The sequence below is a fragment of the Podarcis muralis genome, chromosome 3 (genome assembly GCF_964188315.1).
Source record: "Podarcis muralis chromosome 3, rPodMur119.hap1.1, whole genome shotgun sequence".
NCBI lineage: Eukaryota > Metazoa > Chordata > Lepidosauria > Squamata > Lacertidae > Podarcis > Podarcis muralis.
Genome location: NC_135657.1, coordinates 524,722 through 552,544, shown reverse-complemented (window position 1 = coordinate 552,544; position 27,823 = coordinate 524,722). Strand labels below are relative to the sequence as shown.

Sequence of the window (27,823 nt, the reverse complement as noted above, 5' to 3'; positions counted from 1 at the left end):
GTATTGGTCAGTCCCAGGAGAAGCAGCCCCTGGCTCCCAAGGGGACTGGGACCCCCCACTTGCCCCTCCCAGCCCCCTTGGCTGCTCCCTCTATATTGAGACTGGCCTTGGGCATCTGCTGGAGGGGCAGGCAGGGTCAAGTGAAAAGGACAATGCTATGCCCCCCCCCCACACGCAGCTCACTTGGCTATTCCTCTGGGGGTTCCTGCGCTTTCTGGACCCTCAGGAAAAGCCGCTCCCCCCCCAAAAAAAAAGAGGAGGGCTTGTGGCCAGCAAGGGGGGCTCCTTGCAATTCCCCCAACTGCCAGCAGAAGGGGGGGGGCTCTCGTCCGCCTGGACAGCAGCTGGAGGACCTCTCCCCACAACCAGGCCAGAGACGCTGGAGATTAAAGACTGTGCATTTATGTAATATTATTTTTAATTTAAAAAAGTATGGCTGCAGGGAAGGGTGGCCAGAGGGGCAAGAGGCCTCTCCCTGGTCCAGGGAAAGGCCTGCAGGCCGCTGTCACCACCAGCGACACCCTTGGGCGGCCACCAAGGCCATCCGGACGCTGTGGGACCCTGACAAGTCGCCCGCTCAGCATCGCTGCCAGGGCCGTCCTCGCTTCTCCTCATTAACTCAAGGCTCCAAAAGTACTTAACGGGTCGAATGCTCAGCCTTGGCAAGGACAGGGCTGCCAAGCCTCCCCCCTGACCTCCCCACGTCCCTGCCCCACAGGCGCCTCCCCTCTCCACCCCACTCCCGCCCTTGCCACCCAGGCCCTCCTTGGATGGATGGGGGGGGGGAGACAGCTGGATTTGGCAGGCTGGGAGAGAGGCGCCCCCAGGCGGGCAGTTGCTGCCCTGCGACCCCGTCTGTGCCCCAGCCTCCTACGGAAGTGAGATCCATTCTCTGTGGAGAAGGCGTTCCTTCTGTCTCTCCTGGATTTTCCGTCTTCCTGGGCTTTTCGAGGAGCCCTGCGCTCTGAGGGAGGACTTCCTGACGGCCGCAGCTCCCTCAGGAGGCGGCAGGCTGTCCTTCCTTGGAGGTTTCCAAGCAGAGATCCGTGGGCGATGCTTCAGCTGGGATTCCTGCGTTGCGGGGGGGGGGGGGGGGCTCGGTGACCCTGGGGGGTCCCCTTCAGTGAGACGCCCCAGAGGCGGACTGACAGCATAGAAAGAGCAGCTTCTTCCTTCAGAAACATTTAATTGTGTCTGTAAACCCTAGAGAAGTTCCTTGTCACAGTGTGGAGAGAGGGGCCCTGCCCAAGAGGGGGCTGCCCCACAGCAGGGCCAGGGAGGGAGCTGGGGGGGGGGAACCAGGCTCCCTCCGCACAGTGATTGAATCCACCCAGAGCAGCTGCAGCTCAGGGCAGAGGGGGAGGGAGCCCCCCCAACCCACCAGCCAGGGAGGGGGACAGGGACTCGCCTGCATTGGCCCCACAAATGCACTTTGGCACCGATGCACAGGGCAGAAGGGGGGCAGGGCCGGCGAGCCCCACAACCCCCCCACTTCGACAGGGAACCCCCAGCCGTGCCTCCAGGGGCTGCCTGGCCTTGGGAAACAGGAGCCGTTGGCCAAGGAGAGAGCCGGGGGTCAGAAAGCGTCCGGAAAAAGCGGGTGGGCTGGCAGCGGGCGACGTCTTCCGCCAGCCCTAAACTGGAGGGGGGCCACTTCTCTGGTCCCGCCAGCTCCCTGCGAGGCCGGAAGTTGCTCTCCTGCTCCTCCTCCTCCTCTGCTGTGCCCTCAGCCGCCTTCCCTGAGAAGACTCCCAATGTCGGTGGGGCGGTCGGCCAGGCGTGTGGCCCCCCTGCCTTTGGCAAGGACCCCCGGGGTGGGGGGTGGGGGTCTCTCTGCCCCAGAGTGCAGCGGCAGGCCTGACTCAGCCATGTGGGCCTGGGGGTGGTCTCTGGAATGGCTGCAGAAAAGGGGGGGCTGTGCTCTGACCGTCAGCTGAACTCTGCAGGGAAGAGAGAAGAGGGGGGTGAGGGATGGGGGGGGCCTGGCAGAATGACTGGAGGAGCAGCTTGGATCTCAGAACCTGCGGGGAGCCTGGAGGCTGGATCAGGCCCAAAGCCCCCCCCCCAAGTTCCCTGTTCTCACAGGGGCCCCCCCAGTTGCCCCATTGGGAAGCCCCAAAGCAGTATCTGGGCGCAAGAGAGACTCTCCTCTCCTGCGGTTTCCAGTAACTGGTGGCACAAGCGTCGCTTCCTCCCTCTGAGGAGGCCGAGCCAGAGAAGAGCCATCCTGGCCAGGAGCCCCAAAAGCCCAGCGTCACCCCGAGTCCTCTCCTCTGCAAGCAAAGGAGGGGGAGCAGGAGACAGAGAGAGAGAGGCCGGGGTGCCCTCTGATGCTCACAGCCACGGCTGGCATACCCCAGAGAGCCTGCCAACCCCCAAGGGCACCCTCAGGACCTGAGCAAGGCCTTGTCTGGCACAGCACCCCCTGCCAAGCAGCGGGCGAGAGACCAGCCCCTCCCCAGCAGCCCCCCAAACCCTCCTGGTGGGGGAGGATGGGGCTGCAAGCTCGGGATTCTTTAGCTGAGATTCTGGCATTTCAGGACTTTGGGGGTCCCTACGAAACTATGGAGCCCCTGCTGCAGATTCCCACCTGACCCACCCAGTTTGGCTGCGTCATTCGCCTGGATCTGTGCCAGGCATGCCAACCATGTGAGCTGGGCATTAAATGGCCAACTGAGACCCACCGACTGCAGGGGGCTGGACTGGATGACCCTTGGGGTCCCTTTCCAACGTGACCCACCTCCCCTCCCAGGAAGAGCCTCCCCCTGCCGCTGCCCCCCCCCTTGGCAAGGGCGCCCGCTCTGCTTACGGGTCAGGGCTTGTGTGGCCGCTGTGTCTCGTCTGTGGTGTGCAAGGAGGCGCTGGCTGTGGGCTGCATGCGGATGGCCTCTCCGCCGCCTGCTGGGAAGGAAACAAGCACAGCTGCCGTCAAGAGACCCCCAAAGGCTGGCCCAGGAGCAGGCAACTCCCCCCTCCAGGCCCTCGGCAGATATGCAGACCCCACAGCCTCTGCTGCATAAAATAAAACCACTCTGGGCAGTTCCCAACAGAACACCAAGAACAATAATAAAAAAGCAGTAATATCAAACATTAGAAGAAGAAGAAGAGTTTGGATTTGATATCCCGCCTTTCACTCCCCTTAAGGAGTCTCAAAGCGGCTCACAGTCTCCTTTCCCTTCCTCCCTCCCAACACTCTGTGGGGTGAGTGGGGCTGAGAGACTTCAGAGAAGTGTGACTGGCCCAAGGTCACCCAGCAGCTGCAGGTGGAGGAGCGGAGACGTGAACCCGGTTCCCCAGATTACGAGACTACTGCTCTTAACCACTACCACCACACTTAAAAGCTTCCCTAAACAGGGCCACCTTCAGATGTCTTCTAAAAGTCAGATAGTTGTTTTTCTCTTTGACATCTGATGGGAGGGTGTTCCACGGGGCAGGTGCCACCACCAAGAAGGCCCTCTGCCTGGTTCCCTGTAACTTGGCTTCTCGCAGGGAGGGAACCGCCAGAAGGCCCTCGGCGCTGGACCTCAGTGTCCAGGCTGAATGATGGGGGAGGAGACGCTCCTTCAGGTCTACTGGGCTGAGGCCGTTTAGGGCTTTCAAGGTCAGCACCAACTTTGAATTGTGCTCGGAAACATACTGGGAGCCAATGTAGCTCCTTCAGGACTGGTGTTATATGGTCTCGGCGGCCGCTCCAAGTCACCAGTCTGGCTGCCGCATTCTGGATTAGCTGTAGCTTCAAAGGGTCAGCACCCAAAGCCAGCGAAAAAGAAAGCCCGCCCCCTCCTTCAAAGTCATACCTTCGTTCTCAGCACGGATCTGGGCCTCCAGGTCTTCGGGGTTGACATACTTGTAGGGCTCCTCCTCCTCTGGGGGGCGACACTTCCCACAGCAGAAGCAACAGCAGCAGCAGCAGCAGCAACAGGTGATCAAACTGCAGCAGACCATCAGGGGCTGCGGAGAGGGGCAGAGCGGCCGGTCAGGAGCGCAGGGCAAACAGAACTTGCCCCGTGGCTTATTACTAAACAGCATGGCATCGATACAGTTGGCACAACCATAATATAGCGGTACCTCGGGTTAAGAACCTAATTCATTTTGGAGGTCCGTTCTTAACCTGAAACTGTCCTCAACCTGAGGTACCACTTTAGCTAATGGGGCCTCCTGCTGTGTGATTTCCGTTCTCATTCTGAACCAAAGTTCTTAACCCGAGGTGCTATTTCTGGGTTAGCGGAGTCTGAAACCTGAAGCGTCTGTAACCAGAGGTACCACTGTATATAATCTATACCCCTCAGTGAACTTTCTGGACCCTGGAACAGACCTTTATCGTGACGGCTCCCACTCCCCGATTCCCTAACCTCAGGTGGTGGTGGATTCTAGTTCCATATTAGGAAAGAAACGACAAAGCAAAGGGAAACGGAGGATGAGATTGTGAGGGCAGCGATGATTCACTGGGCATCAGATTTCAGGTACAATATAGAACTTTCAGCATTCAAAAAATTATGTACATGACACCCAGTAAAAATGATATCTGATACCCAAAAAACTCACCAAAATGTATAAAAGAGGATCAATAATAATAATAATAATAATAATTTATTATTTATACCCCGCCCATCTGGCTGAGTTTCCCCAGCCACTCTGGGCGGCTCCCAATCAGTGTTAAAAACAGTACAGCGTTACATATTAAAAACTTCCCTGAACAAGGCTGCCTTAAGATGTCTTCTGAATATCAGGTAATTATTTATCTCTTTGACATCTGATGGGAGGGTGTTCCACAGGGCGGGCGCCACTACCGAGAAGGCCCTCTGTCTGGTTCCCTGTAGCCTCACTTCTCGCAATGAGGGAACTGCCAGAAGGCCCTCGGCGCTGGATCTCAGTGTCCGGGCTGAATGATGGGGGTGGAGACGCTCCTTCAGGTATACAGGACCGAGGCCGTTTAGGGCTTTAAAGGTCAGCACCAACACTTTGAATCGTGCTCGGAAACGTACTGGGAGCCAATGCAGGTCTCTCAGAACCGGTGTTATATGGTCCCGGCGGCCACTCCCAGTCACCAGTCTGGCTGCCGCGTTCTGGATTAATTGCAGTTTCCGGGTCACCTTCAAAGGTAGCCCCACGTAGAGCGCGTTGCAGTAGTCCAAGCGTGAGATAACTAGAGCATGCACCACTCTGGCGAGACAGTTTGCGGGCAGGTAGGGTCTTAGCCTGCGTACCAGGTGGAGCTGGTAGACAGCTGCCCTGGACACAGAGTTAACCTGCGCCTCCATGGACAGCTGTGAGTCCAAAATGACTCCCAGGCTACGCACCTGGTCCTTTAGGGGCACAGTTACCCCATTCAAGACCAGGGAATCAAATTTATGTTGGATATGTTCAGATACAGAGAGCTGTTTAATTCACATGTGGCAGCAATGCAAATTCGCAAAAAAATATGGGAAATGGTCCAGTCAAACCTCGTTTTCAAACATCTCGGCTGCCAAACGTTTCAGAAGCCGAACACTGAAAACCCGGAAGTGAATGCTTCAGTTTTCGAACGGACCTTGAAAGTTGAACGGCTTCTGAGGCGCGTTTCTCCATTTTTTCAATGGATTTTGTTGCCAGCCCTTTGATCCTCGGTTTACGAATGTTTTGGAATGGACTTCCGGAATGGATTACAGTGGTAATCCGCTAACCAAGAAATAGTACCTCGGGTTAAGAACTTTGCTTCAGGATAAGAACAGAAATTGTGCTCCGGCGGCGCGGCGGCAGCAGGAGGACCCATTAGCTAAAGTGGTGCTTCAGGTTAAGAACAGTTTCAGGTTAAGAACAGACCTCCGGAACGAATTAAGTTAACCCGAGGTACCACTGTACGTTCGAACACTGAGGTTCCACTGTATCTGACAAATTTTAAAAGATGCTTAAGTACACGTCCGTCCCCCCAAAAAAAACAACAACCCAGAAGCATTCCTGTTAGCAATAGTAGGTCAGGAAATATCAGACAAAGTTCAAAACCTATTTCTATACTTGCGTATAGAAGCCACAAAAATACTGTATGCAAAAATGTGGGAAGAGAAAGCCTTCCTGACAAAGGACCAATGGCTCTTTAAGCTAATAGAATATGGCAGGTATGATGGCCAAAATAGGAAATATAGATTGAAAGACAGTAACAAGCAAGAGGGAACAATTGCAAGGGCGTTTAAAACGAAGCGCCATTAAGATTAATCCTACAAGTGGAGAGGAATCTGTGATCAGGAGCAGGGGAAATAAAGGATCGCGCAGGCCAGTGGGCACAAGGCAAGCACAAATTCATAACAAACGCACGTCGTAACTCCAGCAAAAGGTCCTAAACGTCTGGCTGGTGTGTGGGGGAATACATGGGGGGGACCCATAGAGGTGCTCTCTCTCACTCTCACGCGCACACACACTCGGCTGCATTTCCCAGGGGTGGGGGGTGGGGTTTGGTTCCCCCCCCCCAGAGGACAGCCACCCACCTTGAACCACCATTTGGACATGAGGAAGTAGTACTTGACGCTCTCCTCCCCGAATTGCTCCGAGACGTAGAGCCCCATGGAGCCGTACTCGTCGTAGATCCGCCGCTTGTTCTCGTCGCTGAGGGTGGTGTTGGCGTTGTTGATCTCCTTGAACTTCTCCGCGGCTTCGGGATTCTCCGGGTTCTTGTCCGGGTGGTACTTCAAAGCCAGTTTCCTGAAAGGGGAAGGCGGCAGGGTTGGGGGCAAGCGGAGCCCCAGGGGAAATAAAAAACATTAACGGATTCAAATCCGTTCAAGAAAGGGAATTCCGACTCCACGCCAGGAATATCTTTCTGACATGAAGAGCCGTGTGATCGTTGAACAGACTCTCCTTCCTTGGTTTTTGAGCAGAGGTCAGATGGCCCTCTGTCCGGGATGCTTTGGCCGAGATTCCTGCCTTGCGGGGGGTTGGACTAGATGCCCCTACCCGGGGGGGGGGTCACTTCCAACTCCACAATTCTAGAATTCTAATACAAAGCTTCACAAGGTTGCAGAAACTCAGAAGCATGGAGAGAAATGGCTAGAGAAAGCCTAAGGGGCAGGAAGAAACCCATCTCTGGGATCCCCCTCACCTCTCAGGGCTGGAAAGGAGCAACCAGGCACATGCGCTCAGGGGGTGGAGGGAGAAGAGACACAATGCCCAGGGGGACGGAAGGCTTCCAGGTCAAGGAAACCCGGATGCTGAGGCCAATGGACATCCGAGAGGGCAGAAGACGCCCCCTTCAATGTCACCAGGCGCCTGCCCCAGGCCCCACTCTGCACATGCCCAAAGGCTGAGGATGTTTGCCTTTTTAGAAAAAAGGGAGCTGGGAAATGGAAGGCCTCATCCTGTGCTCCCAGTGACTGGGACGTTTGCACCGATGTGACCAGGAAGCAAGGGGGCAGATGAAGGAAGGGGCAGGTGCTGGCAAGGCCTAACCCCCCCCCCGGGGGTAGGGGGGGCAAGAGGAACCTGCATGCCGCCCTCCTGCCACACAAGTCTCTGCTGCCTCCTCTAGGATTGGGAATTCTCCTTATTTAAGCCAGAGGACGTACAAATGTGAGAAGAACCCACTGGGTCAGGGAATGGGGGGGGGGTCTGTCTATTCCAGCACCCTCACAGTGGCCACCCACTGGGAGACCCACAAGCAGGACCTACTTGCAACTCTACAGTTCCCCCACACCTGGTATTCAGGGATAGACTGCCCCTAGGCAAGGAGGTTCTGCTAGCCTATCCATGTGGAGAGCCCTGCCGCTGGGTTGGGTCAAAGGGGGACCATCTAGACCCCAGTTAGCCTGTTCTCACAGCCGCCACCCAGACGCCCGACTGGGAATCCTGCCAGCAAAAATGGTTGGGGAAGAACCCAGATCTGGTTGGGGGCAGGAGGAGAGCAGAGTGGGAGCAGCCCCTGCAAGCCCACCTCTGGGCAGAGGAGGAGAGAAGCCCACCTGTACGCCTTTTTGATGTCCTCAGAGGAAGCCCCTTTCTCCAGGCCCAGGATGCAGTACAAACTCTCTCCGGCCCGGGACATCTTCCGCTGCGGCCGACCGGCGTCCGCCATCTTGCTCTAGATTGAGTAGCACAAAAGAACTGGGTCAGGGGTTGCGAGGGGCTGGACTAGATGGTCCTCGGGGGTCCCTTCTGGGCTCAGGAGACCCCTGGCCAAGGCCAAACTAGCTCCAGAGATCACACTGGGGTGGGAGGCAGAGGGACCCAAGTGACCTCAACAAACAGCATCACTCGCTCTGGGTGGGGTGTGAGGAAGAGACTCTAAGGATGCATGCCCAGCCAGGTCTCCCTCCAACTCTCAAGAGCGGGGGGGGGGGGTTTACTGCCCACTCCCCCCAAAAGAGCAGACCTCAGGCCCAGTCTGGGGTGAGGCATGAGGACAGACAGACAGAAAGCTGGCAAATGCCCTCTGCCTGGCACAGCCTTGGTTGCTCTGGAAAGGGACCCTGGCATGGAAAAGGGCTGGGCAGGGTGGGGGGGGGGAGGGGCACCCAGCCAGCAGATCAAACACTCCTCCGTTACAGGAGGATAAAAAAGGGAGTGTGGTGGTGTAAGATGATAAGCTTAAGAAGATAAAATCAAGAACAGCTCAGCTGGCAGAGCATCGGACTCTTGATCTAAGGGTCACGGGTTCAAGCCCCACATGGGGTGAATGTGGGGGGCGGGGGGGCTAGATGACCCTTGGGATCCCTTCCAGCTCTATGAATCTATGAAAAAGGAACTGAGAAACCATTCTGTGTTTACATGCGCCTTTGTAATAATATACAACTTCCAACCCCTGTTGGAGCATTTTCTGGCGATGTAGTGGTTAGAGAACTGGGCTGGGGAGGAGTCACTAGGGCCCAGGGCCCAACTCAGCCCCAAAGCTCCCTGGGGGTGACCTGGGGGGCCAGTTTCCTTCTCTCTCCCAGCTTTGCCCACCTCACAGGGCTGTCGTGAAGACTGACCACGCCCCCCACCTAGAGCTCCTTGGAGAAAAAGTGCCATAAACACAGATGACACATGCGGAAAACCTTCTTTCTGAAGAGGTTTTAAAGTGTGGGTGGAGGGGGAGGAGAAGGGCAGCTCCCCCCATGCCAAGCCCCACAACATACTGATGGGCCCCAGGGGGTGGAAGGCAAAGGCTGAGCCGCCCAGATGGACACCAACTGCCCCCAGCCAGGCAACTGCCTGTTACAGGAATTCTAAGCTCTTATATATATATAAATTAAATGTTCAGAAATGTACAAGGCAAACACATACATAAGCATATGTAAATCATGTGTCTGAAATAGTAGAGGAGAGCAACTCTGGAGTCATTTTGACTCTCCCAAATTGACCGCAAGTATTTCTCTACAAGGAGGAAGGAAATGGGGAAAGCTTTCTGATTGTCTTTCGACTTTGGGCGTGCACCTCTCTGCAAATACAGTCTGGCAAGCATCTGTGAAGCTGAGCACCCTCTCAGTATAGTTTCAGGAACTAAGTATTGACCGTCTCCAAGGAATGGCCAGGCTCCCCAGAAAAGGCAGCCAAGGAAGGCATGATCAGGCTGACGGGAGAGAAGCAACACACTCCAATTTCCGCTGGGGACCACCTCCTTCTGTGATGTATGGATGCTGTTTTGGGGGTGTTCTTGAGCTACAGGGTGGGCAATTTCAAATGTCTATACAGTGGTACTCGGGTTAAGTACTTAATTCGTTCTGGAGGTCTGTTCTTAACCTGAAACTGTTCTTAACCTGAAGCACCGCTTTAGCTAATGGGGGCCTCCCGCTGCTGCCAGAGCACGATTTCTGTTCTTATCTGAAGCAAAGTTCTTAACCCAAAGCACTATTTCTGGGTTAGCGGAGTCTGTAACCTGCAGCGTCTGTAACCCGAGGTACCACTGTGTAAGAGCTTGCACACCAATGTTGTGGCTTCCTCCTCCTTCCTCCTGCCTGTGGGGAGTGAGGACCCTGTTGCAACAGATCAATCAAGATCCGGCTTCCGAGCTGCTTGGCTTCTCAAGATTCTCTCCTTGGCCTCTGCTAGTTTCCTCCTCCCATAGGGAACCCCCATTAGGACTCCCTAGGGGCTCTTGTGCCCCCCATAGGGGAAGAAGGAGCCCTCCCCCCCCCTTCTCTCCCGCCCCTTTGACCCCGCCAGGCTAAGCCCGCCTGATCTGGCTTTGCGAGGCCGAAGGGCTGAGCCAGATTAGCCCGAAACGAGGCCACGGGGGGGGGGAGAGGACCCCACACCCCACACCCCCTCCCCGCCCCCCCCCAGCCCGGCCAGGCCGCCCTCCAAGCGGGGAGGGAGAGAGAGACGCCGCTGTCCCGGCTGCCCCCCTCCCCGCCCGGGGGGGGGAATGTCTCGCCCCCCCCGGAAGCCTCCGCGTGACGCAATGCCCGGGGCGTGACGTCACGAGGAGGGCGCGTGAGGCGCGGCCCGGGCTCCCCCCCGCCCCCCCCCCCGGGCTCACCAGGCGGGTCTCCGGCGGCCTCTTCTTCCTCCCCCTCCGCTTCCTTCCCGGTCAGCGACCGAGCGACCAGGACCAGGCGCCGGCACTGCGCATGCACGGAAGCAGCCCGGGCCGCGAGCATGCGCACTAAGGGCAGGACTTCGTAGTCCTCCGAAGAGAGAGCGGGCCGCCTTCCTCGCTTCCGGGTTCCTCGCTCGCCGGCGCCGGACGCCAAGGGGAGCAGCCGAGGAAAGGGGAGGAGGAGGGAGGAGGAATAATAATAATAATAATAATAATTTATTATTTGTACCCCGCCCATCTGGCTGGGTTTCCCCAGCCACTCTGGGCGGCTTCCATAGAAACCAAAAAACACTAAAATATCACACATTAAAAACTTCCCTGAACAGGGCTGCCTTCAGATGTCTTCTGAATGTCAGGTTTATCGCTTTGAAGTGTGACTGGCCCAAGGTCACCCAGCAGCTGCAGGTGGAGGAGCGGAGACGTGAACCCGGTTCCCCAGATTACGAGACTACTGCTCTTAACCACTACCACCACACTTAAAAGCTTCCCTAAACAGGGCCGCCTTCAGATGTCTTCTAAAAGTCAGATAGTTGTTTTTCTCTTTGACATCTGATGGGAGGGCGTTCCACAGGGCGGGCGCCACTACCGAGATGGCCCTCTGCCTGGTTCCCTGTAGCCTCACTTCTCGCAATGAGGGAACCGCCAGAAGGCCCTCGGAGCTGGACCTCAGCATCCAGGCAGAACGATGGGGGCGGAGACGCTCCTTCAGGTATACTGGACTGAGGCCATTTAGGGCTTTAAAGGTCAACACCAACACTTTGAATTGTGCTCGGAAACATACTGGGAGCCAATGTAGGTCTTTCAAGACTGGTGTTATGTGGTCTCGGCGGCCGCTCCCAGTCACCAGTCTAGCTGCCGCATTCTGGATTACTTGTAGTTTCCAGGTCACCTTCAAAGGTAGCCCCACGTAGAGCGCATTGCAGTAGTCCAAGCGGGAGATAACTAGAGCATGCACCACTCTGGCGAGACAGTCCGCGGGCAGGTAGGGTCTCAGCCTGCGTACCAGGTGGAGTTGGTAGACAGCTGCCCTGGATACAGAATTGACCTGCGCCTCCATGGACAGCTGTGAGTCCAAAATGACTCCCAGGCTACGCACCTGGTCCTTCAGGGGCACAGTTACCCCATTCAGGACCAGGGAGTCCTCCACACCAGCCCGCCCCCTGTCCCCCAAAAACAGTACTTGTGTCTTGTCAGGATTCAACTTCAACCCATTAGCCGCCATCCATCCTCCAACCGCCTCCAGGCACTCACACAGGACCTTCACCGCCTTCACTGGCTCTGATTTGAAAGAGAGGTAGAGCTGGGTATCATCTGCATATTGATGGACACCCAGTCCAAACCCCCTGATGATCTCTCCCAGCGGCTTCATATAGATGTTAAAAAGCATGGGGGAGAGGACGGAACCCTGAGGTACCCCACAAGTGAGGGCCCAGGGGTCTGAACACTCATCCCCCACCACCACTTTCTGGACACGGCCCAGGAGGAAGGAGCAAAACCACTGTATAACAGTGCCCCCAGCTCCCAACCCCTCTAGACGGTCCAGAAGGATGTTATGGTCGATTGTATCAAAGGCCGCTGAGAGATCCAGCAGAACTAGGAAACAGCTCTCACCTTTGTCCCTAGCCCGCCAGAGATCATTGACCAGCGCAACCAAGGCAGTTTCAGTCCCATGATGAGGCCTGAACCCCGATTGGAAGGGATCCAAATGGTCCGCATCCTCCAGGCGTGCCTGGAGTTGTTCAGCAACCACACGCTCATTCACCTTGCCCAAGAATGGAAGATTTGAGACTGGGCGATAGTTGGCCATACTGGCCGGGTCTAAAGATGGTTTTTTAAGAAGCGGTTTAATGACCGCCTCTTTCAGCGGGTCTGGGAAGACTCCCTCACAGAGGGAAGCATTCACCACCCCGCAGAGCCCATCGCCCAGCCCTTCCCGGCTCGCTTTTATTAGCCAGGATGGGCAAGGATCAAAGAGACAGGTGGTTGGTTTCACGCGTCCAAGCAGCCTGTCCACATCCTCGGGGGTAACGGATTGAAATTGGTTCCATGCAACTTGACCAGACAGAGCTCCAGCACTCTCCCGCCCCAGCCCTGCTCCCACGGTGGTGTCTAGCTCCTTCCGAATATGAGTGATTTTATCTGCAAAAAACTTTGCAAAATCGTTGCAGGAGATCTTGGGGTCTTTACAAGGCCCCGATGTTAAAGGTGGTTCCGTTAAATTGCGGACCACCTGAAAGAGTCTCCTGCTACTATTTTCTGCAGATGCAATAGAGGCGGCGAAGAAAGTCTTCTTCGCCGTCGCTATCGCCACTTGGTAGGCTCGACGTTGAGCTCTAACCTGTGTCCGGTCAGATTCGGAGTGAGTTTTCTGCCACCGACGCTCTAGCCGTCTCAGCGATTGTTTCATCGCCCTCAGCTCCGAAGAAAACCACGGGGCTGTCCGGGCTCCATGCAATCGGAGAGGGCGCTTCGGAGCCAGACAGTTGATAGCCCTGGTTAACTCCACATTCCAGCGGGCCACCAGGGAATCAGCTGAAAGGCCATCAACATGGGATAAAGCATCCCCTACCACTCTCTGGAAACCATTTGGATCCATTAAGTGGCGGGGGCGGACCATCCGAATTGGTCCCACCTCCCTGCAGAGGGGAAGGGTCGCGGAGAAGTCCAGTTGCACCAGGAAGTGATCTGACCATGGCACTTCTTTAGTTTCACTTTTACTTAGTGTCAGATCACCCACGTCACTAGAGGTGAATACCAGATCTAAGGCATGTCCATGACTATGAGTTGGGCCCAACTTATTCAGGGACAGCCCCATGGAGGCCATGCTTTCCACGAAGTCCCGAGCGGCCCCTTGTAAGGTCGTGTCGGCATGGATGTTAAAATCCCCTAGGACAACCAAACTAGGTGTCTCCAGGAGAACATCCGCCACGACCTGAAGCAGCTCGGACAGGGAATCCTTGGTGCAGCGGGGAGGTCGGTACACCAAAAGGAATCCTGTACTGCCCCTATTGCCCAACTTCCAGAACATGCACTCAGAAAACTGGGTCTTCCCAGTAGGACGCCTGATGCAAACTAATGACTTCCTAAAAATCACTGCAACCCCCCCTCCCCGCCCACATGACCTGGGTTGCTGTGCGTAAGAGAAACCTGGTGGGCAAGCGGCAGCAAGGACAGGCCCATCCGCTTCATCCAACCAGGTCTCTGTCACACATGCCAGGTCAAATCCTCCATCCACAATCAGGTCGTGGATGGCAGTGGTTTTATTCATCATTGACCTGGCATTACACAGCAACACCTTCAGGTTATGTGGGTTTCCCCTGTTGATTCCAGTATCCATCCGGTCAAGGCCAGACCCGGAGGCAGGGATAGTCTTCAAACAACGACTAAACCTGCCTCCTCGGTAATGACATGGTCTGGTCTTGGCGTAACTCCGCCTCCTGCCCATGATCACCGAGATCGGATGTCCCAGTGCTTCCCCCCTGTGGAACTTGTCCCAGCCATCGTGTTGGCTGGGGCCCCACTCCCAGGCAGCCCTGATCCCGCCCCTTAAAAAAAAGAAGAAGAAGAAGAAGAGCTCACTCGGTTGAGGGCGGGTCTCCTTTCCCCAGAAAACTCTTGAGTCATGAAATTTATACACCGATTTTGTATTTTGGTTTACCCAAGTTCTTGGTAAGCCAAGAAACTCACCACCACGCATCACTAACTCGAAGATTTGGCTACTTGAAGAGAAAACATGCAAAAGTTGAAATACTAAAACGGATTAAAATTACCTCATCTTTCTAAGCACCTGTGGGGGCATAGCCAGGCAAAAATGTTTTTAGCAGGTGCTGAAGAGAGGGCAGTGCAGGTGCTTGCTTGATCTCAGCAGGCAGGGGATTCCAGAGAGTTCTTACAAAGGCAGTATTATGGGGCAGCTGCAGCAGTGCCAACTCCAAGGGGAAAGCCAAAGATTGAGAGATTCAGGGCAAAAAGAAGGAACTATGGAACTCCCTCCCACAAGCGGCAGTGATAACCAGCAACCTCAGAGAGGGGTGGGCTTCACTGGAGATGTTTAAGCAGAGGCTGGAAGGACACCTGCCTATGATTCTTTAGCTGTGATTCTTGCACTGAGGTCCAGCTCCGAGGGCCTTCTGGCGGTTCCCTCACTGCGAGAAGCCAAGTTACAGGGAACCAGGCAGAGGGCCTTCTCGGTGGTGGCACCTGCCCTGTGGAACGCCCTCCCACCAGATGTCAAAGAGAAAAACAACTACCAGGCTTTTAGAAGACATCTGAAGGCAGCCCTGTTTCGGGAAGCTTTTAATGTTTGATGTATTATAGTATTTTAATATTCTTTTGGAAGCCGCCAAGAGTGGCTGGGGAAGCCCAGCCAGATGGGCGGGGTATAAATAATAAATTATTATTATTATTATTATTATTATTATTATTATTATTATTATTATTATTGCATTGCAAGGGGTTGGAGTAGATGACCTTCGGGGGACCCTTCCAACCCTACAGTAACTAGGAGTGAGCCTAAGGCAGACAATTGTTACACTATTTGTTCTAACTGTTTTTGCTATACATCAGCAGAACAGAAATAGAACATAGACACCCCACTCCTTGTGGGGACAATATATTTTACACTTGTGGAGACGATATATTTTACAAGATTAGGATAAAGTATTTTCTGTATTTTATATTGTGATTTTGTGTTGTTAACCACCCTAAGATCTATGGGTATAGGAAGTCAAACAGCCTAGTTCTCAAACGTTTTTGCTCCTAAACGCCACAATCCCGGAAGTGTGTTCTGATTTGCGTTCTTTTGGAAGCCCAACATCCGACGGAGCTTCCAGTTGGCTGCAGGAGCTTCTTGCAGCCAATCGGAAGCTGCACTTTGGCTTCTGAATGTTTTGGAAGTCAAACAGACTTCTGGGACAAGATTCCGTTCGACTTTGAAAATACGACTGTATAATAAAGCGATTTCTCAATGCCTTCGATTGTGAGTATAAAAATCCCAGGAATTAATGTTGGGTCTTTCCTTCCCCTCCAATCTATTATAGTTTTCCTTTTGTATCGGTATGGTTGATGTTTTTTGCATTATGTCTTTTTAAAAACTGAGCACCTTGAACTGGGCCTTGAAATGAAACAGGTCCTGAGAGCTCTGCAGGGAACCCCAGGCAGGAATCTTCCGAGTTGTCTTCAAGGGCAGCCCCAAGACATTGAAATAGTCGCCTGGAGGTTTCCCTCCACCATTGCTGGACGTTCACTTCCACCCATTTGCCCAACCCGTCTTTAATGCAGGGGGCGGGGTGGAGCCTGGGGTTACTGGACTCCCATCAGACCACCTGCTCAGTCCTCGGGGCAGTGGGAGTCTAGCACCACCAGGGGGATTTCCTGACTTCAATGGGGCACTTAGTTTTTTTTTAGGACTGCACCATCCAAGTCCTTCACCAGAAAAGCTCTTCTCTTCCGTCAGGCTGGAGGCTGAGCTTCCTTATAATAAAAGGTATTTTCCCATTGCAGATTTTGGTACACAGGTGTCTGCCCACTTGTGTGCAGCTGCATCTATGAACATACCAGTGTACTGGAAGAAGCAAAGATCACCAGTGTCAAAGCAATGATTCTTCAACATCAACTTTGTTGGACTGGTCACGTTGTGCGGATGCCTGATGATCGTCTTCCAAAGCAACTACTCTATTCCAAACTTAAAAATGGAAAGTGTAATGCTGGTGGTCAACAAAAGAGGTTTAAAGACTCTCTCAAGGGAAATCTTTAAAAAATGTAGTATAAACACCAACAATTGGGAAACAGTGGCCTGCGAGTGCTCCAGTTGGAGAATAGCCTTGACCAAAGGGGTCATGGGCTTTGAAGATGCTCGAACTCAGGACGCAAGGGAGAAACGTGCTAAGAGGAAGGCACGCTTGGCAATCCCTCACCGTGGTCAACTCCCGCCCGGAAACCAATGTCCCCACTGTGGAAGGACATGTGGATCCAGAACTGGCCTCCACAGTCACTTACGGACTGCTTGTTAAAACCATGTTTATGGAAGCCAATCTTACTCGACTACGAGGGGTCGCCAAAGAAGAAGATATGCAGGGCACTGGGAAATCACTAAATAATATAATCCATACCCAGAAATGGAGGGAGAGAGCTAGAAAGTCTTCTTGGCTCTTGAGGAGACCCTCCCCAGTGTCTGAAGGGGATTTCAGTGAGGGAAGAAGAGTCCAGCCAGCCCCAGAGCCTCAGTTCGAGTTGTGGATAATTTTGGTACTGTGTATCCTTGGAGAGAGCGGCAGAGAGAGCATTCAAAGGGTGCTCCCCCCCTTCTCCGATTTTCACACTTGTATTATTATATGGTATCACATAATACTATACAGGAGTCGCCTGTTTTATTATATGGGCTTCTAAATGGGAAGTCTGCCATTCAAGCAGAGAGTGGCACCTTGAACACGCTGTGCTGAAGGAAGTGACCCCCTTGCTATCTACCCAGCTGGGGCAAATCTAAACAAGCCCAGAGCCCCCCACTCCCCAGTGTGTTCCCCTCTACAGACCCCCCTTCCCCCAAGGAAAAAGGGGAGAAGCAGGAGCCACTCTTGGTCTTTATTATCACGTACAAAAGCAAAGAAGGCAGATCCGTACAGTACTTGGAGAAGGAGGTTCAGGAAGGCAGGCAGGCTGGCCTTGGGTGAAGGACGCGGGTGGGAGAGGAGGACCCCCCCAGGCCTCTGGAGTGCAGGTCCACCTGCCTGCGGAGGCATGAGAAAGGGAGGGGGGCGGCTGGCGCCATGGCCCGCTGGCTCCGAGGGCAAGAGGCGGCCAAGGATGTTTCCTGCACAGCCCGGCTGGCCCTGAGCCCCGGCAGCACAGGGGGAGTCACGGCGGGGGGGCGGGGTTGTCCCGAGGACAGGATATAGCAGGGGGGTCCCTTCGAGCTGGGAGCGTCCCTGCCAAGGAGCGCAGCGGACCCCACTGCAGCCACTTTAGCCCCGGGTGGGCCAGCAGCCAGAGCACTGGCGAGGAAGAAAGGACCCCAATAAATATGGAGATGGAGGGCAGTGGCGGCGGCAGCACTCTCCCCTCCCCGGGAGAAAAGCATGCAGTCACAGCAGCGCCCACAAGGTCTGGCGGCGCAGGGGGTCCAGCTCCCTCCACGCCCCCCAGCCCTGTCGAAAAGCGAGGCCAGCTCAGCAGTCCATGCAGTCTCCCTCGTACCAGGAGGGCTGGGCGCTGTCGGTGCCAAAGTATCTGTCGCCGAAGTTCCCTGAGGAAAGGCAAGTCGCAGGGGTCACAGAGGCAGGCGAGGGAGGAGAACAGAGGCTGCTGGATCAGGCCCAAGGGGGGCATCGAGTCCAGCCTCTTGTTCTCACCAAACGCCCCCAAAGAGCCCAGGAATCTAGATGTGGAGGTTCCATGAGAACGTAAGAAAAGTCTGCTGGGATCAGACCAGTCCAACATCCGGTTCTTACAGCAGCCGACCAGACGCCCGTTATGGGAGCAAACCAGTCAGCGGGATCCGAGCACAAGAGTTCTCTCCCCTCCCAGCCCACAAGGGATCTGGCAACACCGTCCATCGGGGAACCGTGGAACTCCCTCCCAGGGCAGCGGCTTCTTTCTCTGACAGGGAAGACAGCCCCCCACCTTGAGCTGGTTCTGCCCCTCCAGGGGAAGTGGGGGCCTCTCAGGAGCAGGTGATGCCCCTGCCCCCCCCCCACAGCAGAGCTCTTGCTCACCAATGCCTGGAATGATGTGGAACTCCTCGCTGACCCTCTTGTCCACGGCTGTGGTGATGATGCGCACCCGGGGGAAGGCGTAGGCGACCGAGTGGACCCCCATCTCGGCCATCAGCAGGGAGAGCAGGAAGATCCGGTCCTCCTGGACGTCGTGGTCCTGAGGCAGAGACACCGAGTTGAAAGGGACCCCCAGGGGTCCTCTAGCCCTGCTGCCTCCAGTGCAAACATCACTTGGAGGGCGGTGCCAGCAGCCAAGCAGGCCCCAAACTGCGTCTGGCACCCACTGCTTTCCACAGGCACACCTCTGTCCTGCAAGGCAGGGGGCTGGACTAGATGCCTCAAGGGGACCCCTGCCAACTCTGATTCTAGGCTGGCATTCATAACGCTCTCCCCGTCGCCTGCCTGCCCTCCCCCAACAATACAGGCAAACACCAAGGCCTGCTTGTTCCTGGGCCCTGAGTAGCCCCAGGCAGGGGTCCCGACTCCACAAGCTCCCCCCTGCGCCAGGGTCTCCCCACACACCAGCAGCACTCGGATGGCCATCATGGCTGCTGCCCCCGTGGAGACCGTGCTGTCCATTAGGATGACGTAGTCCTCGCTGATCTCCTTGGGGAGCCGGAGGTAGTGCAGCTGCAAGAGGCGGGAGGGGGGGGAAGGGGGCGCAGGTCAGTCTTAGCCGTGGGGAGAGGCGGCCCCTGCCCTCCCGCCAGCCCCCTCCCTTCGCTACCTCTGGCTCCCCCGTGTTGTGGTTGGTCTGGATGAGGATCTTGCCCAGGCGAATGTCCTTGCAGACGGCCGTCAGAGCCTGCTCCATCGTCTCTCCCGCCCGCAGGATGGAGACGCCTGTGATCTGGGAGAGGAGGAAGCAGAGGAACTCGTCTCTGCCCCTGCCCTACGTCCAATGGGGAGAAGCCCACAGCTCGGCAGCACAAGGGCTCAGGCCAAAGACCCAGCAGCAGCAGCAGCAGCTCCTGCGGAAAGGCCCTGCGCATTGGCTGCCGGCCAGAGTCACCTCCCACCCAGCGGAGCCCGAGACCCTTCCGTGCGCGGAGCGTGACTCACCCGCTGCCGATGGAACCGCTTCCCCTCGTAGACTGTCCCCTGCGGCGTCTCGACCGTCACCGGCTGCAAAAGGCCACGGAAGACAAGGGTGGGCGGGAGGCAGGAGAGCCCGGCAGGCACTGCAGGAGCACCAGGGCTCTTGGGCTTTGCCCGCCAGGGGAGCTGCCAACCTGCCAGCCAGCCATTGTGCCCACCCACCCTGGGAGTGGCTGTGCCACCTCCAGGGGCTCCTGTGGCATGCTGAAGGCCAGAACTGGAAGTGGACGGGTCCCCCAAGGGCCATGTAGTCCACCCCTGCCATGCAACAATGGGAGCAGGAGGCGCACGCACCTTGAGGGGCAGGAAGGAGAGGGCGTGCTCAATCAGCAGGCGCATGAGGCGCTTGGAGTAGAAGATGAACTCGTCCCGTGTGGTCTCCTTGTTCCTGAGGGGGAAAGCAGAGGCAGGGGCAGCGAGGGGAGAAGGCAGGATTGGCACAGCGTCAGAATCAGAGAAGTGTAAGGGACCCCCAAGGGTCCTCTAGTCCAGCCCCCCACAATGCTAACAGTGGCAGCTGAAGCTTCCCTAAAAAGTGCCCATCTTGCGGGAGGATCTGCAGCCAAATCGCAAGTTGCATGACAGCTAGATAGTCCAAGACAGGGGTCTCTATGGGGGCATCTCCTCTAAACCTTTCTGGCAGGAAGGGGAACCATAGAAACCATCTCCACTACATGCCCTTTTTCCTACCTGTGATGAGGAAGGACGTTTCTTTGCTCTCCTCCAGAAAGCAATCTCCAGTTGGATCTGGATATTTGTGGCGTCTAAGGATTATTGCCTGCCTGATTTTCGTCACTGTAATTGTTGAATCCTGGCAAGACTATGATGTGAGTAAACCTTGTTTTTTTCTTACTTAGTCTGAGTGACTCTTTTTTTGTTAAGAGGGAGAATATAACCCAAATCTGCCTAAAGCATCCTTGGATATCATAGTTGTTCTACAAAGTTATGCAAGCGTGTCCTAATAGTTTTCAGAGGCAGATAGATAGCAATTTTAAATTCTACTCAAATAGGTATTTGTGTTCTCACAAGTGAAAGGATCATTACTAGATAAAAGATCCTCTCCTACTCATCCACCCCACACGCCCAACCTCTGCTTCAAAAACTCCATCGAAGGAGGAAGCGCAGATTCTCCTGCCCCCCAACCCAGCCCTCTCAGACCTTGCCCCCCCCCCAGTACCTGATGATGGTGTGCATCCCGCGGACCTGGGGTGTGCTGTCCAGGACACTGAGGGTCTTTGGCAAGGGCTGTCCCTGGTGGGCCGAGGCCAAGGCTGCTCTGTGCAGGAGAAGGAGGAGGAGGAAGTTGAGAGCTCACCTGCAAGGGGTCGGCTGGCCGGCTACAGGACAGGGGCAGCTGCTCCCCATGCAGTTCCGCCTCGCTGGCTCACATCCCTCAATGCCGTGACTAGGGGGGGAAGTGGGGCCACCCCAATGCGCCTCAAAGAAACCCCCCCTTACTGGTCCCAATCTAGAGAGTTCTTGGATAATCCCCCTGCCACTGGAAGTCCAAATTCCCAGCCCCTCCACCCCGTGCCAGCGCTAGAATTTCTCTAAGCGCATTTTGCACCTGGCTGTCGGCCACTTGCGACCAAGTGAAGATGCCCGGGCACCAGGATGCCGCCTGACATCACCACTGCCTGGGGAATCTTGGGTCTGGACTGTTTTCACACTCTAGCAACACATCCTGCAGAATTCTACCAGCTATATTTTATCTGCACAATGAGAATGAATTTCAGGAACTAAAGACATATTGAAAAAGACAACTTTCAAGCCGCCTGGTCCCCAAATGGCAACTAGACCTTCAGTTTTGGCAACTGCAATATAGTTTACGGAGCCTTTTAGCGCCTAGCTTATGTATCTTGAGTTTCCAGCACTGCCCCCCCCACTCCCAAGCAGGCCAAGGGGGCTGCCCTCGTCTCCCAGCAGGGAGGGGGCTCCTTGCCACACTGCACTACTCTGCCAGAGGGTGAAGGCTCCCGCTTGCCCCCCATCCCTGGGGTCCTCACCCAGAAGAGTCAGGCGCACTTTGTCCCTCTTCCTCTCCCCCAGCTCCGCTCTGCCCTGCCCCTCCTCTCCCCACACCCCGCCCCACTCAAAACCGAGCACAAGACACAGGGGAGGGGCGGGAGGCGCAGCGGGGAGGAGCCAAAGGAGACCAAGTGTCCTCACATATGCCAGCGCAGCTTCCTCTGGTGAAGACGCCCAGGCCCAGCAGGGAGGGAAGGAAGACAGACAGACAGACAGACAGGGTGTTAGGGAGGAGGGCAGCGAGGGCAGCGGCTTCCTGCCAGGTGCAGGGGGGTGGCAGGAGGGGGAGAGGAGGAGGAGTGCCCCACAGGACCCAGGCAGGTGAGGGGGCAGCTGACATCTCCCCCTGCACCCCACTGCAGAAGGGCCCCGAGCAGCTCCTCCCCCTCTCTCCCCCCTCCAGCAGCCAGGAAGGACAAGGCAAGGCAGGGGAGAACGTTCTTCTGGTGGTTGCAGGTCGCTTTGGGGTGCCTTGGGCGAGATGAAGCGACTGACAAATTTAGCCAACAAACAGGTAATCGTACTGTCAGGGGTAGACTCTAGTCCAGTCGCCTGCAATGCAGGGTCCACACAGATGCTGCCACCAGCAAGCAGGGTTCAAAAAGCAGGGAGGGGGGTTGACGAAGCCCCAAAGAGGGCTGGAGCTCCCCAAAGAATGCAAAGGGGAAGCAGAAGGGCTGCTGGGCCCCCCTCCTGCCCCGATCAGCAGCCCCACCAAAGACAAGCAGGCGGAGGGGACTTGCCAGAGGTGGCAGCCCAACCCAGCGCGCTCCCCGAGGGAACCAGCCAGAAAGGCCTGGCAGCACAACGCAGCCCCAGTAAGTGGTCTAGCCCCCTCCCCAGACAACCTGCACCCCCTCCTTGCCTTCTCCCCCCCCCCAGCTGCAGGGCCCAGCCCTCCCCCCTGCTTCCTCGCTGGCTGGCTTGCTAAGTGGCTGGGAAAGCACCAGGAAGGGGGGGTTTTTTGGGGGGGAGGCGAGGGTCCAAGCTCTGCTCCTTCAGGGCCGCCGTCATACCTGACCGTGATTTCGCGCTGAGCGGTGGCAGGAGTAGCCCACAGCGGGAGGCAGCAGAGTCATTACGGGGGGGGGGGGAGGTGGAGAGAAACACAGAACAGCCGTCACTGCACGCCCCCAGCTCTGCCCCCCAGGCTTCCCATCTCCCAACCCCAGGCCCAGTCACTGGGGGCAGTCCAGCGCGGGACTGAGCCTCGTTCAGGGGGCACCTGCCCAGGGTTTCGGGACCAGGCCGAGACCAGAGGGTCACCCAGTGAGGAGAGCAGGGCAGACCGAGGTGCCAAGAAGCGGGTGATGAGAAGAAGGAAGAGTGACCGCACGGGCTGTGGACCACCCTGCAGCAGTGGAGACAGGTCCCCACCCCATGCTGCCCCAAAGGCCCCCCCCCCGACCTCCTCACCTTCTCCAGCTGGCTGTGCACATGCTGGACAATCAGATCCAGAGCCACAAAGTTCTCCCCACCTGGAGAAAGAGCAAAGGGGGAGGAGAGGAGCCTGTCAGAAAGACTTTGGCTCTGGCACTTCCTCCTCTGGGACGCTGAATGCCGGGAGATCCAAGGCAGATAAAAGAAAAGGACTCCTTCCCACAGGGCACAGTAGACTATGGAACTCCCTTCCACAGGAGGCAGCGATGGCTACCAACCTAGACAGCTTCAAAAGAGGAGAGGCCCTGGGCACCAGCTTAGACCATGCTTCCAAGCGGTGTGAAGCGATGGAGAAATGGCTGAAGGGGAGAGAGGTCGGCTCCTTTGCCCACGTGGCATCTTGGCCCGGCCCCTTCTCCTTCCCGGGATACCAGGACATCTTGAGTTCCTGCTTCCACAATCCCAAGATGCTTTGCAGGTGGGCTCCTAAATATTCTGAAATGCCTACAGTGACCTTCTGGCCCCTGCTGGCCACACCAGAGGGTCCTGCCCAGTACATGAACCGGTTCTGTTTGGCTCAGAGATTAGATCAATCCTTGGTGAAGCTCCCAGAGATTTTTCAGGTCTCCTATGATTGGGGGGGGGGGGGGAATGGTTTTGTAACGTATTGCGGTGCCCAACTGGCAGATACTTTATATAATGCAGTTGAGAGCTCTCTCCTTTACAGCAGTTATCTCCACACTGCAGGTACAGAGAGTGAGCCAGGGGTCAGACATAGGCCTTTGAGACGCCCACATGCAGGAGATGAGAATGACCCCCCCCCCCCCCAGGATCTCCAGCCAAGGTGTATTCAGGGCCAGGGGGCCTCTGTTCCACAGCCAACTCATCTAGGTGCCACAGAGAGCCTGCCCTGCCCCCCATGCCGTTGCCTGATCCTCATCTAGAGCCACCCCAGTTGGAGGCCTCAACACGCCTTGCAGAAACCTAGCAGAGGTTTAATTCTGAATTCCACCTTCAAGGTCTGAGCGGTGGCAGCTGCAAACTGGGATTGGTGACTCCTGTGCAAAGAACCAAGAGCCGGAAAGAGTGCAGCAGCCAGCCTGAACACAGAGGGAGGGGGGTCCAGGGGATAAAGATCCTGCCCACCCAGACCTCCCCCCTTTCCAGAGGAATCTCCCAGCATCCCCCAACACTCTCCCGGGACACAGGGAACAAAGCCGCCTCCTGCGCAGACCCCGTGGGCCTCCCCTCCTCACCTCGCGGCACCACAATGTCCGCCGCCTGCATGGTGGGCTCAATGTACTGCTCAAAGGCCGGCTTCACAAACTTGCTGTACTGCTTGATGACGCCGGCCACTTCTCGCCCGCGCTCCATGATGTCCCTCTTCAGGCGCCGCACCAGCCGAATGTCCGAGTCGGTGTCCACAAACACCTTCATGTCCAGGAGCTGCGGGAGTCGCGAGGAAGAGGGCGGGAGGCTCAGGCCTCTGTGGGGAGGCCCCCCCCCCTGACCAGCCCAAATGTGGGTCCTGGGGAGGCAGCGTCCTGAATGGGGCTCCCACAAACGAGACACGTTTGGGATACAAACACCCCAAGAGACCCCCGCCCAGCTCCTCTCCCGCCACAGGGCCTGTAAGGTGGCCTCTGCCTGGAACAGCCCCTCTTTCCATACCTGTAGGAGCTCCTTATTGGCAAAGGCCAGGATCCCTTCAAACACAATCACATTGGCCCCATAGATGGTTTTCTGCAGAGGAAGGAGGAAGGATGCATCAGACTAACCGGGAAGCACCCAGCACCCATACAAACCTCGGAAGAGCCTGCTGGATCAGAACCAAATGGGGGCCCATTGACTGCAGCATCCGGTTCTCACTGTGGCTCAACAGCTGCCTGAGGGAGACCCGCAAGCAGCACACGGCCCTCCTGTGGTTTCCATTGAGAAGCCCGGCTGCCTCCATCCTGGCTAGTAGCCATGGACAGCCCTCCCCTCCGTGAATTTGTCTTTTCAAGCCACCCAGGAGATGGTCAGCTGGCCTCTTCCAGGCTGGAAGGCAACCTCTCATTCCCAAGAGAGCCCAGACTCAGTCCCACCAGCCTGCCTCCTGGGCCTAGCCGTCCCACGTACATCTGGGTCCCAAAGGAGCAAAGAGCCCCCCCAGGGAAAGCCACACATGGGAGTGTGCACATTCCTTCACCCCTACAGACACACACACACACACAAAGAGTTGGCGCACCATCCTTGGGGAGATCTTCATTGAAAGGGGTGGGCAGCCTCTGCTACGGATTTCAAAACAAAAGCGGCTCTGCTTGGCATGTCTTCCCTCCGTATGCCTGGCAGATCCGTCCTCTGCTCTCAAACCCCCACCGCTCACCCACCCCCAGATGATGTCCCTACAACACCAACAGAGAAGGCCTCTTTTGTGTTCTCTTCAGGGATCTCAGGGTGCTGAGCATTTACCCTCCCGCTGAGCACTCAATAATATGCTGTCCACCCAACCAAAAAAGCAACTTTCTGCAGACCAGAATCTCCTCTTCTACCAGTTTAACACACACACCTCCAGCTCCAGCCAGGATCTACAGACACCCCCACTCCTTTGGGACCACAATGAACTATAATTCAAAACAGTCACTTTGATTTTATCATGGTATTTTGACTTTAGTCATATGCCACCTTGGAAGGATTTGTATCCTCAAAGGCAGGAAATAAATAAATTACCATAGATCAGTGAAAGGAGAGAGGGGCAATGCCAGGATGACCATCACACATAGAGGAGCCTTCCCAGAGGCCGCAGCCCAGAAGAAGAGCTCCCTTCCTCACCCCAAGTGGGCTTCAGAAGCAACACAAAGTCTAGGAATTCAGCGTTTTGTAGCTGGGCCCAAGCAGGGCTGCAGCAGTGGCCTGTTTTTAACAAATGCATATCAGCGTCTCTTTCACAGGCTGACAGAGGCAACAGCAGACAGACACAGACGGGGGACACAGCTGTAAGGGACCAGAGCACCAGGAAGACAGCAGCACACCTTGGCAGCGCCTCAGGGACACCACCCACCGGCAGAGCTGGCTTTTGGTTCAAAACAGCCCTGACTGCAGAAACGCTGCTTCTGCTCCCTGCTTCCCCTCGCAAACTGACTTCAGATTCAGGTAAACGCAAGCAAACTGCGCCACTCCTTGCAGCTGAGGAATACAGCGCAGGTCCCTTTGTGGCTCCCGCCCAGCCTCACGGAGGACAGCTCCTTTGGGCTTTGAGGGAATGACGCAGCAAAGACTGAGGGAGGGGGCCTCAGTTCCCTCTTCCCAGTCTCGCCCCACATACCCACTCCTTGCTCCGGCTGTGCGTGGTGAAGTCGTAGACGGGCACTTTGACACTTTTGCCCTCCTTGAGCTTCCGTAAGACGCTGATCAGCAGGTCAAAGTCAAAGGCATCGGGGTGGTCAAAGTTGTACTCGTTGCAGGCAGCCAGCTGCTGGTGGTCCTTGTTCAGCACCTGGGAGAGCGCAGGGGGAGGGAGGGGCGGATCAGAGAGGCAGAGGGGACCCCCCCCCATCAGATCTGGCCAGGAGACCCCACCCACCTTGTAGAAGCTGTCCATGGAGAGCAGCACCACCCAAGGCACATCCAGGGCTTCGATGATCTTGTTGGCCACCGTGGTCTTGCCCGAGGCACTTCCACCACACAAGCCTGAGAGAGAGGGAGGACCGTGAGGCAACCCATCCCCAAGATACCGGGACCCTTCAGCCGAGGGGCCCAGCTGCAGAGGGCAAGCCAAGAGGCTCTGGTGGCCTTGCAGGGGGGGGGGGGATGATCCAAGGCCAGCTCTTCTGTGGCACAAGAGCCACATCTCAGCCCAAAGCAAGAGGGAGAGAGCTGCACCCACAGAATCAGAGAACTGTAGTGCTAGAAGGACCCCCAAGGGTCATCTAGCCCAACCCTCTGCAATGCAGGAGGCACCTTCCCCCCCCCCCCCAAGGAAAGGGCATTCGTTCTAAAGTCGTCCGTGCCACTCTGACTGCCAGGAAGCAATCGGGTGACTCAGCAGGCAAGAGGGAACAAAGGGAGGGGGGAGACCCCCCAAAAGAGCTGCCCCCCTCCCCTGCAGGCAAATGCAGGAAGCGCTGGGTGGGGTCCCCCATCCCTCCAGCCTCTCCCCCGCCTGCCCCGGGCTGCAGCCCCCCCTCCTTGTCCTCAGGCGGCCCCCAGCCCCCCTCCCCCTGCAGAAGGCGCCCCCGCAACAGACGGCGCCCCAAAGCCCAGCAGGTGCTGCAGTTGCGAGGGCGGCCCCGAAGAGCAGGCGGCCCGCTTGGGCTTGGCAGCCCCCTCCTGCCGTCCTGGGTCCCTCCCTCGCTCACCGATGACGAAGGCCTCCTTGAAGGGGGTGCCGGTCTCGTTGTACCAGGGCGGGCGGCCGGCCGTGTAGATGGTGCGCTTGCTGGTCCGCAGCAGCGGCGGCTCCGTCTTGGACTGGCTGGTGGTCCGCTTCCGCGGCGAGAGCGACGGCGTCAGCGGCGGGCGGCACGTCAGGCTGTCCAGGGCGGGGGCTCCGCTGCCGGGAAGGAGAAGAAGGGCGCCTCTGAGCACGGGCAGAGCGCCTCGCCAGAGCAGCAGGCGGCGTGCCTCTGAGCACGGGCAGAGCGCCCTGGGCCCCTCGGGGGAAGGGGAGGCCTGCCGCCCTCCGCCCGCCCCGCCCGCCCCGCCCGCCCCTCGCCCGCCTCACCTGCTGCCGAGCCGCCCTCCCGCCCGAGCCGCCTCCTCAGCCGCCATCTTGGCCGCCTCGCGCCGCTCTGCCAGCGCCGGCAGCCGCAAAGCCTGCCGGGAGGCGCGCAGGGCGACGGAGCGGACGTCATCGGCGGCGCCCGCTCTTCCTCCCTCCGCGAAACTACCGTTCCCGTCAGGCACCGCGCGCGCGGAGAGAACAGAGGCGAGAAAGGGGAGAGCAGCCCTCGCGTGGACCGAATGGGGCAATTCCGGGCTCCCGTCGGGGGATCCGATTCCGACCGTGTCCTTGTCGGGGCTGGGCGGGGGGGGGGGGGGGAGTGTGGCCTGATGGTTAGAGTGCCGGTATTGGGTCTGGGGGGAATCAGGGTTCCAACCGCCCCCACTCGGCCGTTATTGATATTCTCTTATTGATTTA

General features: G+C 56.9%; 2 protein-coding genes across 4 annotated transcripts; both read right to left on the bottom strand.

Annotated features, from left to right (window-relative positions):
- Nucleotides 1-400: 400 nt before the first annotated feature.
- Nucleotides 401-10,580, bottom strand: DNAJC5G (DnaJ heat shock protein family (Hsp40) member C5 gamma). 2 transcript variants are annotated; one of them, XM_077926683.1, is made up of 6 exons: nt 10,427-10,580; nt 7,929-8,047; nt 6,462-6,675; nt 3,798-3,951; nt 2,810-2,901; nt 401-1,940 (listed from the first exon to the last, which is right to left on the bottom strand). In XM_077926683.1, exons 2-5 carry the CDS (start codon nt 8,039-8,041, stop codon nt 2,813-2,815), a joined length of 570 nt encoding a protein of 189 aa, XP_077782809.1. In that variant the 5' UTR covers nt 8,042-8,047; nt 10,427-10,580; the 3' UTR covers nt 401-1,940; nt 2,810-2,812. The 2 variants fall into 2 exon arrangements, with proteins under 2 accessions (XP_077782809.1, XP_077782810.1); XM_077926684.1 differs by having other exon boundaries at nt 2,810-2,898.
- A 6,466-nt stretch (nt 10,581-17,046) lies between these two features.
- On the bottom strand, nt 17,047-27,174 carry LOC114595034 (uridine-cytidine kinase-like 1). 2 transcript variants are annotated; one of them, XM_028725376.2, is made up of 14 exons: nt 27,042-27,174; nt 26,267-26,373; nt 26,009-26,179; nt 24,373-24,444; nt 23,958-24,147; nt 22,738-22,799; nt 22,338-22,354; nt 20,471-20,569; nt 19,588-19,681; nt 19,258-19,320; nt 18,923-19,045; nt 18,718-18,825; nt 18,196-18,352; nt 17,047-17,726 (listed from the first exon to the last, which is right to left on the bottom strand). In XM_028725376.2, the coding sequence occupies exons 2-14, from the start codon at nt 26,282-26,284 to the stop codon at nt 17,650-17,652; spliced, it is 1,251 nt and encodes a 416-aa protein (XP_028581209.2). In that variant the 5' UTR covers nt 26,285-26,373; nt 27,042-27,174; the 3' UTR covers nt 17,047-17,649. The 2 variants fall into 2 exon arrangements, with proteins under 2 accessions (XP_028581209.2, XP_028581208.2); XM_028725375.2 differs by lacking the exon at nt 22,338-22,354 and adding an exon at nt 21,463-21,482.
- Nucleotides 27,175-27,823: the final 649 nt, after the last annotated feature.